Source organism: Plodia interpunctella, chromosome Z, assembly GCF_027563975.2.
Source record: "Plodia interpunctella isolate USDA-ARS_2022_Savannah chromosome Z, ilPloInte3.2, whole genome shotgun sequence".
Lineage (NCBI taxonomy): Eukaryota > Metazoa > Arthropoda > Insecta > Lepidoptera > Pyralidae > Plodia > Plodia interpunctella.
The window spans coordinates 12,474,646-12,486,770 of NC_071324.2; the positions used below are offsets into that span (position 1 = coordinate 12,474,646).

The window sequence follows — 12,125 nt, forward strand, 5'->3', positions numbered from 1 at the left end:
TTTGCCCTGTACCTACCAACTACTAAAATAATGAACTTTAGTTTAAATTATGCTTTTTTATGAGTGAAAGGGTTCTTCTCATCTTGTCACATACATTTTATATTTAGGTGGTTAATATGAAGCATTTAGAAAAAATATTAAATCGTAAAAACATAAGCAAACATGCAGAAGTTTTTAACAACGAGCCATAAAGCCACAGATTTACTCACCAGTGGATACCTAGGTACTTTATCGAAAAATAATTATATTTAATTTGTTTGGTTGGTAGCATTGAGCAACTGTCTTTTGAAGTGACAGCGCGGTGACAGACCTGCTGTCATAAAATTAACTCACACATTCAAGTTCAAGCAAACAAGATAGATTCACACACAGTCAAATGCAGCAGCGTGTAGTGTAGATGGGACTTTTCGGTCAGGTCGCCTCAATAGAAATAACAAAAATAAATTAATTTGTGGCCGTTTATAATACATACGACTTTGTTGGAAGCTGCTATGCACCAGAGTGACTTTATTAAAGGAGTACGATCGCCCAGCGTTCGCCATGCCAGGCGCAAAATATGAGCAGCTGCCGCTCAGTGGGGAAGCTGACGACGATGTATTTACAACTAAAACAAGAGGAAAATGGTCCGAAATTTGTGTGCAGAAGAGCTTAATATCACTAGGATTGATACTCCTATACTTCTCACTGTCTATCGGGCTGACATTTTACCAGGGATGGCTTCTAAAGGTAAGGAAACCTTATCAGTGTACATGCTACGTGTTTTGCATGTTTTATTGTGTCGTTAATCGGTTAGTTGTTTATCATAATACACTTCCACACTGGAGGCCTCGGTTTCGAATCCCGGTCCAGTCAATATGGAAAATTATCTTTTTCAGATTGACCTTGGTCTTGGATAATGTTTATCTATATGTTATATACCGATTAATATTAATAATTTCCGAACAGGAAATTATTAATATTAATCTATATATTAATACAAATTGCTATAATTAGTTAATGTAATGAATAATCGAATTTACCAGTAATTTAATTTAACAAATAATAATTTATGACCAATGTTTGGTGAAAGTCGTACAACATAATGTAATTTTTATCACATGATAATTGATTTAAAGATAATTGAGAAACAATAATGAAGTTGAACTGATTTTGTATTTGTTGTTGTTACTCTTGATGGGTCCATCAGAATACAATTAAAAGACTCAATTGTCAAGATTAGATCTTCTAGCATTCGTTGGATGGATTTTACTAATATTTAGTACACGGTAATGTTATTTTTGTATCCCAAAATGTCTACAGAAATTAGAGAAATAAGACCAACTTCCGACACAAAGTTTTAAAATATTTATTTTTTTCAGATTATTTTGTTCGAAGTATAAATAGATTATATTTTATTATATAGTCAAGAATTTAGATATGCATTTGAATTATGACACCATCTTATCAAATAAGTACATGTATCTCAGTTTGTTGATAAAAATTCAACCACTTTATTATTAAACCACTGTTTGAATATATTGATAACTAGTAACAACATTTATCTTTATTATTATACTTATTTTATAATTATCTGTCTGTCTAAAGCAATTTTAATGAAATTTAGAGTATATGTACCTTGTAGAGAATGCCATATGGCAATAAGTCCCAATTGTCCATAATTTCTATGTAATTTCATATAATCAAGTTTATTCCAACCAATATTATAAATGTGAAAGTAACTTTATTCACACATTATCTACTGGACCTAATTGTTATTAAATTTGGTACTTGGGTATAAAATAACCTGGAATATCACATAGGATACTTTTTATTGCGAAATTCCCATGGGAGTGAAGCCCCGGGGCGCAGCTAGTTATGAAATAAAACTTTTCACAATAGTAAATTACACACCAATTTATTTCCTTTTCTAGGAGTTTTCATACCCGTTGACCGTGGTGATGTACCATCTGGTCGTGAAATGGTTGCTCTCAGTGTTGGTTCGGGTGGTGCTCCATGTGATAACGGGGACTCCTCAACTTATGCTGTCCTTCTTGACCAGCGTCCGGGCTGTGGCTCCGACGGGACTGGCTAGCGGCATCGACGTCGGCTTCTCAAACTGGGGCCTGCAGCTGGTCACGATATCCTTGTATACCATGACGAAGTCAACCACAATTATATTCATTCTCGGTTTCGCTATTCTACTTGGACTCGAAAAGAAAGTAAGTTTGTTTAGAGTTGCGCATCTGAAAAAGTTGTAAATAATACTTGAAGATATTCAACAACAATTAAGTGGCTATAAAATCAAAATCAAAATCAAAATCAAATCATTTATTCAGAAATTAGGCCTTCACAGGCACTTTTTCACGTCATAATCTAAATTAAATGATGTTTACAATATATGAAAATAATGTTGAAAAAACGACCAAAGACGACTTGATGGCTATCATACAAACCTAAACATATTGACACATGTCAATATGTTTAGGTTTCTAAGAGAAAGAAATTGGTAATCTGATACAGTAAACACATCAATCACAAAAAATATATTTTTTGTAAACAACAAAACATAATCAGACACCAAATATGTCAACATTGTCTTAGTGAATCATATTTGTGAAGACCGAAAACAAAATAAAGTCTGGGAATAAATGTAATATTTAGTGAAATCGATTCGTGTTCGAGTTTCAGTATCACAGCGGCAATAGTAGGAAAAGACCTTGACCAGTTGAGTGGAGCGAGGCGTACAAAGCCTTTTGTTTTCCTGGAAGTCTTACATTTAACTGAATTCGAGATCTAATGATATTCTTAAACACTCGTTTTCCATACGAGTATGTACTCCCTTAGTCAATTCACAAAAGCTGTAACTATTTCTCATTCCGAATTTTCCCGGGTCCGTTCATGGGCAGCGAAGTCCGCGGATTAAAAAAATACTTTGTTGAAGTGTCAGCTATGAATATAAAAGCGGCCACCTGCTTCAACTCTCCTCAGAAATGCTTTTACTGACTGTACATTACCATTGAGGGTTAAAATCTGAACGAATAGGTAGAATACTTGTCTAGTACTACGTGCAGGGGAGGTGGTCGTATTCTGGGTAGCACCCACACTTTTATAGGTATAACTGTAGCGTTATAATAACAAACAGCTATTTAGTAAGCTTTGCGTAAAGAACGGTACAAATGCTCCTAGGTAAACCTATACTGTGTACATATGTACGTGTGTTTACATTGTGAATACATGTGCTATGATCGATGCAAGTGTGTTGAAAAGCATATTGTCATCACAAGCCGGTCGCATCTCGTTCGTTCTCACAAAACAGCAAACAATTCCTGACAAAACATTACCATCCATCCGCAATACATTCGATATGGTGACGTTAAAATACAATTTCCGTATACAGCAACGGCTAAGAATAATTATTTATTTATTTTTGCAATGAGGTGGACTCTGCTGAAATTTATTTAAAAATTAGTGGTTGAGTTTATCGCGTTCATACAGACGCGACAAGGTATTTCTTGTTATGATACGTTGTATAGACTTGCAGTTTTGACGACCTCGGTGGCGCAGTGGTAAAGTGCTTGCCTCTGAACCGAGAGGTCCCGGGTTCGATCCCCGGTCGGGTCATGATGGAAAATGATCTTTTTCTGATTGGCCCGGGTCTTGGATGTTTGTATATATGTATTTGTTATAAAATATAGTATTGTTGAGTTAGGATCCCATACCACAAGTCTCGAACTTACCTTGGGGCTAGCTCAATCTGTGTGATTTGTCCTGATATATTATATTATTATATATAGGTATTATTATGTATACGTATGAATATTATAGGTTCTGATATTTTACTTGCGTCTGAAATGCTGTTGTTGCTTTGATAAAGTAGCTGTAATACTGAAATAATACAAGCTCCAATTGAAAATTGTAAGAATATGCCCATAAATGCTTTTTTTATTTCAGTTTTGAGCTGAAAAATGCATATTTCCATGCTTGTTTCCGAATCAGTGCTGCATAAAGTGGCCGAACTCTTTGAATCCATTCGAAGTGGGACGCAGCGAACTAATCACATTGCAGTGTGGTTGTCGTTGCGCCACAATGGCTCAATGTGATTGGTTCGCTGCGTCTCACTTCGAATCGATTCGATGGTGAGAAGTGAAACGCAAACTAGCACTTCGCCCGCTGTGCTGAAGCGAATGTATACTGTGTTTTTTTTTAAAGTAACTCGATCTTAACTATTATTTCTTATTAAAGTACTAACAACCCGGTTAGCACGGGTGCAAAATTATGCATGTAATGTAGCGATTCGTCCCCGCTTCGCTTGGATAAAACCAAATTTCATCAAAATCCGTCCAGTAGTTGTTGAGTAGGTACATTACAAACAAAAAAGCAAATCGACACAAATCTTTTCTCTTTATAATATTATAATGGAAGTTTTTATAAACCTTCCTCTAGAATCATTTATTTTTTAATAAACTCCGCATCAAAATCCATTGTTTAGTTTTATATATCTGAGCATAGGTACATAGGGAAGACAGACAGCGGGAGGGAAGACAGACAGCGGGAAGCGTCGTTTTATATTATGTAATAATGATAATCTCAAACCTTTAAGATTGAGTATGAACAATGCTTCGATTAAGTTTACATCAATGAACGAATATTCTTTAATGGTCGCGAGGGTTGGGTATGAGGGTTGACTGGACTAAGAAAACATTTTGCCAGCGAATTCTTTCACTAATGTCAGCTAAGCGAATTCATGTTTTATTTCCACGTATGTATTGTGAAAGATTCATCGTTCATATTATTCGACCTTGCGTTTTGTCTTCAGAAATCAAGCGTGGTGCGACTGATAAATTTTTTATTTACCAATTCGTTACGGTGATTCAGTGAATCATCACGGTATTGCGTCAAATGCCAGATGTTTTTGACTGTCTTCTAAACAGACAGACGTACTATTTTGTATGTTTTTTGTTGTATGTATGTCACAAGCTTCGATTAGGAAAATGTCTTTATTAGTAGTAGTACGAGTATACTACTATTACAAATTTTGTGGTTTCAAGCATATCCATCGTTATCGACGCTAGCATTTAACCAAATTTTGTATGTTTAAATAAATAATTGTCTCCATTAATCTGACGACCTCCGTGGCGTAGTGATAAGGTTCTAGCCACTGAACTGAGAGGTCCCGGGTTCGATCCCCGGTCGGGTCATGATGGAAAATGATCTTTTTCTGATTGGCCCGGGTCTTGGATGTTTATCTATATATATGTATTTGTTATAAAATATATATGTATTTGTTATAAAATATAGTATCGTTGAGTTAGTATCCCATAACACATGTCTCGAACTTACTTTGGGGCTAGCTCAATCTGTGTGATTTGTCCTAATATATATATTTATTTATTTATTTAATCTAAGAAAGGATTTTTGACACTGGACTTTTTAAGACACTAGATGTTTTGATAGTGGACGTTATAGTATACTGACATTGTCAGCCTAAATGGTTTTATTTCGTTATCTACCACGATTTTTTAAGCTATCAACCATGTCTGTGTTTGTATGTTACAAACACATCGATATGTACAAAATATTGCGAATGTATAAAAAATCACCCTATTATTTTTTTTTTATTTCTTCTTGATCTTTTTACATGATGCATATATACTATATACTATATAGTGCATGCATCATGGATATATCAAGGGACAGCGATCTGTCCCTTTCCCCGTATAGTGTATGCATCATGGAAAAAGATCAAGAAGAAATAAAAAAAAAAATAACAGGGTGATTTTTTATTCATTCGCAATATTTTGTCTACATGCTCAGTCCATGATTCTGAACAACTGTTAGTACGGGAGTAACTCTGAAATCGCGTAACAAAAATCAGCTGCGTTCTATACAAAATTAAATAACTACCTAATTGTGGAAAAGTATGGATCAGGTGATCTTTTTTTCGCGATTTCAATGTTGCTTCCATACGAAAAGTTGTTCAGTACCATCGACTGAGCCTGTAGATAAAATAATGCCAACGTATAAGAAATCAACCTGTATGTCAAGATAGGAATATCAGTGAATTTGTCCCATATGCCACAATTTTTTTTTCCAGTCGTGGTCCCTGGTCGGTATAGTGTTCATGATAGCCTCGGGGCTCATAATGTTCACATACAAGGCGACGCAGTTCGACCTGCACGGCTTCAACTTCCTGCTGTTCGCGTCGTTCGCGGCCGGCCTCCGGTGGACCTTTGCCCAGCTCCTCATGCAGAAGTCCAAGCTGGGGCTCCACAACCCTGTCGACATGGTGTTCCATGTGCAGCCGTGGATGTTCTTCTCACTCATACCTTTTATGGTAATGTTTGAAGGTAAGGCTTTTTACGATATATTTACATTGCAATTACGCTCGGGTGGAATATTGCAAATCAATTTTGAAGCAGATATCTAAATAAATAAAATCTTCATTCAAGTATCTTAATAGCTATGTTACAATAGTACATGTATAGCAAAAAAAGTACAAAAATAAATGTTGCCTAAACTAGGGTGAAAATCACCCTGTGTTTCATCTCTTCCAACTATATTGTGCTAAAATTATTTAATTTGGTCTAGTAATATAATTCAATAAGGTCAATATATGTATAATCATTATTTATAGATCTTTAATTTAGTCAAAAAGGCCGCCCCGTATCGTACCTGACGCAAAAGTGCCCATTAAACTAGCTGCATTTTCCCGCTGTATCGCGGGTGATATGCGTTGCATCAGATATTCGGCGCGTTAGTCAACACTCCTGTTTATTAGGTGCCCAACAATCTGTCGCACAAAAGTTTTTGCTTCCGCCCCCAACGATCCGTTAACCTCAACTGCGAATGCCACAAATATGTTGTAATTGTGCTAAAATTTTTAGTTTCGCTCGTATAAAGTCATAATAAATTATACCCCTAAACCTTCCTCGGGAATCACTCTATCCATTGGTAAAAAACCGCATGAAAATCCGTGCAGTAGTTTTTGTGTTTATCGCGTACAGACAGACAGGCAGACGCGGCAAAGGACTAGGATATATGGCCTGATGCAGCCACAGGATTTTATTGTTGCCAGAGAGATCTAGTTGCATTCAACGCTCGACAAAAAAATTTTGTCCGTGCCGTAAACCGCTGACGAGTTCCCTCGTCGGGAGCCGATCCTTGTTGCGCCGTCAGGCTTTGCTTATCATAATAATGTATTGTTATAGAAACTGAAGCGACATGGAAAATTTCATGAAAAAGAACCTTGTAAAATGACTACTCCATAATCTGCGCAGGGATGAAATTTTCAAAACAAATAAGCAACATTATTAGACAGCCAAATATACAGGGTTACTGGTGTCTAACGCATAACCTTCCAATGGCGCATAAGGTACATAGAGATCTTTGTTCTACGACCTTTGTCTCGACTTGATACATTAAAAAAAAAACATTTTTTAAAATGTCATTTCTATAACACGTTAACTCTATACCGCTACATAACGCTACTGTACTGTCTCGTGTTGCTTGGCTTGTTACATAGAGTTAAGATGTGTAGAATCGTAAATTAGATTGTTTTTTTTTTAAATATTAAATAAAGCTACGAATCCCGAAAAGTCTTAGAATAAAAGTTGCTTGTTTTGATGTACCTAAGTAGTCTTTAGGAGGTTTTGCGTTTGATACCAGTAGCCCTGTATTGTGTATGTGGATATACCGAACATAATAAAATCAGGCCTAATATTTTTCATACCTATTGAAGCGAGCTTTGTATTTCTATGTAACAAGTTGTTCAAGCTTCAGTTTCCATTATTTGCACATGAGCTCCTTGACGTGTTCATAAACATATCAAAATATATTAAAATGTATGTTTGTTTATACATTATTCAATCCACATTATTCGCCGGTTCATTGGTTTTGATGGTATACATATAGTACGGTATGATAATCCGAAGAAAGTTCGAATTCGACAAGAACTATGTTCTTAAACGTTAGGAACATATTATAGTTCTTGTCGATGGAGTTCTTTCCGTCTCTGTCTATCCTCAGCCATCATTTTTAACCTTAAATCAGTCTTGCTTCCTATTTGCTCCATGTTGTAATAAATTGAGATTAATATAGATTTATCTTTGTCCGCTTTGTACGCTTTCACGGCTCAATCGGTAGGTCGATTTTAATAAAATTGGGAATAGATCGCGGGCGGAGCTTGCGAGCTATAGGGTATCCGACCAAATTTGGGTCATGGCGATAACTTCAACGATTTTGAAGTCGCTTCGCTCGCACGTGGCCGCCGGATGTGGCTCGTGTAGACAATCTTATTGGGATCGTTCTCGGCCTGCAAGCGACAAATAGTATGGCGGGCAGATCAAAAAATATTATTTCCTTTTAATAGATGCTGAAACATATATTTTATTGTCGTCCCCCATGTCATCGGGTCTGCGACGCTGCGAAATTCGGGATCCGGGAACTAGGATTTTTGGAAATTCATCTATGACTTTTATAATCCGTAGTCAAATTTGTGTTAACTAATCTCAACCTTGACGTTGGCAAAATCATCGTTTTGGAGAGTGATGGAGCCATAACACAAAATAAATTATACAGATGCTGCATATAGTGTCTGTATCAATTAATTTTATTTTCCAAGTTCTTTTAGCTCCCAACGCATCAAATAGTGCGTTGAGAGTTGTTGTGGAGTGGTGGCTGGAGTGGCGGCACGAGTCCCTGCAACTGTCAGCGCCGGCAATTGCCCTACGCACTGTAGTAACCAAATATATATGTCGGTCAGCTGTGCTTGATGTAATTAAACACCGGTTATTGTTAGTTTTTCTATTTATTTCAGGTATGAGTTGCTTCTACTACTTGGGTAGTTTGGAGAACGGTGAGCTCCTGCCAACGATTTTGAAGGTGACCGTTGGCGCCACTATCGCCTTCGCGATGGAGATCAGCGAGTTCCTAGTTGTCACCTACACGTCTAGTCTTACACTCTCCATAGCTGGTATCTTTAAGGTGAGTGCCAGATTATAGCATATCTCGCTAATCTGAACGTATTTTCGGTTTCTTCTGTCTCCACTGAGCGTTGGAGCCCAGTGTCCGCTTTCCTACTTTTTCGTCTCTACTTCGTACGGTCGCATATCATCCTTGATGACGTCAACAAGCCAGAACTTTTTGGGTTTGCCTCTTATGCCAGGGCCGGGCGGGAGCGGCAAGGACGCAGACATTTATTCAATATACTAGCTGCGCCCCGTGGCTTCGCTCCCGTTCCAGGTTATTCCCGATTCCAGGTTATTTTTTACCCGTGTACCAAATTTCGTAACAATCGCTCCAGTAGATAATGCGTGAAGAGGTAATAAACTAACTTACTTTTGCATTTATAACATTAGTTGGGATTGATATGAGATGTAAATATATTATTATTTTATTTTTGTATGTGTCCGTGACATTGCAGACAAAAACTATAAATGCCTGGAACACTGTTAGTGGCAGTTTGAGTGTACCAGGTGCTTTTCTGGTTTTTGTCCATGGGTGTTGCAAATTTTGCGACCGACCGAAACTGATTCAGGTGAAACTGAACCTTAGGTTTTTGGTTTCCTTCTGTTGTATTTAAAAATTTCGTCTTGTCGCAAAATGTCCTTTTCTTACAATGTCCTTTCTCATAATGTCCTTTTCTCTAAATGTCTTTTCTCAAAATGTCCTTTTCTCAAAATGTTCATTTCTCATAATGTCCTTTTCTCATAATGTCCTTTTCTCATAATGTCCTTTTCTCATAATGTCCTTTTCTCATAATGTACTTTTCTCATAATGTCCTTTTCTCATAATGTCCTTTTCTCAAAATGACAATTTCTCATAATGTCAATTTCTCATAATGTCAATTTCTCATAATGTACTTTTCTCATAATGTCCTTTTCTCATAATGTCCTTTTCTCAAAATGTCCATTTCTCATAATGTCATTTTCTCATAATGTACTTTTCTCATAATGTCCTTTTCTCATAACGTCCTTTTCTCATTCGTGTTTCTTGTTTAGGTTTATTATCAACCGGCTGTTTAAGTCCCGCTGTTACGTAATTGCCTCCCCTATTTTTTTTTTCATATTATTTGATTGCATTATTATGCAAATTAAGCCTCTCTTACGGCTCAAGCAATAGCGAGTTCCGCATTTACGTTGTCCGCAGTTCCGTCCGCAGTAACTTAAGCACACACTTTTTCTCTTCTTTGCGATATAATATATATTTAATTATATATTTAATTCAACATAGTTGATTTACTGCGATTTGCATGAATACCTAAAGATTCCGGGTCATCACCTATATTTATTTAAAATAGAATATCAAAATCAGCTCAGCGGTGTGAACGGGAAAGCGTAACATATTTTCGATCAAATTTTAAATTTGTGTATTTTTGTTTTCAGGAAATGTGCATTCTAGTCTTAGCAATTAAAGTGGGCGGCGATAAACTGAGCTCCATCAACCTGATCGGTTTGGCACTCTGCTTGCTGGGCATCATCGGCCACATAGTTCACAAGGTACAGTCTCCGTCCGTAAATCCATATTTCGACATTACATGCCTTTGTGAAATTGGAACGAGTATACCCAGTTCAGAGATCTTTATTTCCCAAGTAGCTGTTTACACGCGGCTTCGCCCGCGTAAAATTCCCACGGGAATGGTTTTTTTTTCTCCGTACTACATTAAAATATAACAATTTAAAATACACACAGCGCCATCTACTGTTTACGTCGCGGTAAGTTTGATTAATTGAAAATTATTAATAACTTTTACAACATTATTAATAATAACCACGTGATTTTGGAAAATATTAATAATTGAAATTAATTACTTTTATTAGTTATTAATAATTCGCTACACTGGTTGGTAATAGTAATAAATAAAGTAAGACCCAAGGTTTTAGTACAACAGGTTCAAACATAGTCGGACAGCAGGGGGTGCAGGGGGGCGCAGCTCTCCTGCTCAAACCTAGCTGTGTCGGTTAGGTTAGTATTGTGACCAAACAAAGCGGAGCTTCAAATTATTAAAATATTATATTAGGGGAACCAATTAAAACTCATTTATTATATTTACCGGTACTATGGTTAAATTATTCATAATCACCGACATTTCTGATTGATTTCTCACATTTATCACGACTTTCGGCAATTATTAATAATACTTCACAATTATTAATAATTTCAATTAATCTCTCTTACCAACAATAGTCTTGCAATACAAAATAACACCTAAGTACAACAGTCAAAACAGGTCAAAATTCAAATTCAATAGTTTGTTCAGAAATTAGACCTTCACAGTCACTTTTCATTCACGCCAATTTTTATATAGTAATTTCTCACAAGCTACAAACTACTGGCATTTCTGCACTGAATCTCATTTGAACAATGTTGGCCCCTATCATGCCAGAAGGGCTTACCATTATTACTGCTTCTTGCATTTTTTAATATATTAAAGTACATAATGATTGTGACCAGAGTGCAGATAAAATATATAGTATATATGCGCCATCACGTAGCTCAACCATAATAGAGGGAACCTCACGACCCGGCCCACGACGCCACTACCAGATTGACCATTTGAGTGAGCACGACAGTGTTCAATGACTGAGATCTTCAGATATCTTAGTTTTAAACATATTTTTTGAATTAGAATATATTTTTAAATTCTTGGGGTAGTGTCTGCTTTTGCAACTCCACCCTGCACGCGGGGGTGTCTTACTGTGTGTATGTGTGTTAGTGCATACAAGCCTAATTCAAAATGTCATCAAATTTTATTCAAGTCGCCTAAACGCACCTGACATCGACCTTTACGGCTACCTACTTTACTATTTGAAAATGTTAATGCGATTTTCGTTTTTAAAATAACATTAAATGAATATTAAATTTCAGGTTTCTAAATTGAACCATCTTTTGCATTCGAATCTTTCGCCGCTATGGCGACTGAGTTTCACAATTCATCCATAAAAGTTGATGGTAGGTCTGCAGTCAAATACAAATTTAAAATTCTTTATACAATTTAGGACGTTGACTCAATTTAGGAATTTGACGTCAATAAGTGATGTATATCTTCTATGTATACTTATTGACGTCAAAACATTACTTGAACTAAGTCTATTCTAATTACTTACTAAGTCATTAAAAAGTGAAGTCTATTCTAATGATACTTTTTC

General features: G+C 36.3%; 1 protein-coding gene across 2 annotated transcripts in view; it reads left to right on the plus strand.

The window, feature by feature from the left end:
* The first annotated feature begins 335 nt into the window (after positions 1–335).
* LOC128683319 (uncharacterized protein) overlaps positions 336–12,125 on the plus strand; it is a 155,517-nt gene continuing 143,727 nt past the window's right edge. The window contains exons 1-5 of one of the 2 annotated variants that reach the window (XM_053768813.1): positions 336–726; positions 1,911–2,198; positions 6,074–6,326; positions 8,795–8,961; positions 10,362–10,475. In XM_053768813.1, coding sequence (XP_053624788.1) covers positions 541–726; positions 1,911–2,198; positions 6,074–6,326; positions 8,795–8,961; positions 10,362–10,475 — 1,008 coding nt within the window. In that variant the 5' untranslated portion in view covers positions 336–540. The remainder of the gene's footprint in view (positions 727–1,910; positions 2,199–6,073; positions 6,327–8,794; positions 8,962–10,361; positions 10,476–12,125) is intronic. The other variant, XR_008406280.1, reaches the window with a different exon arrangement.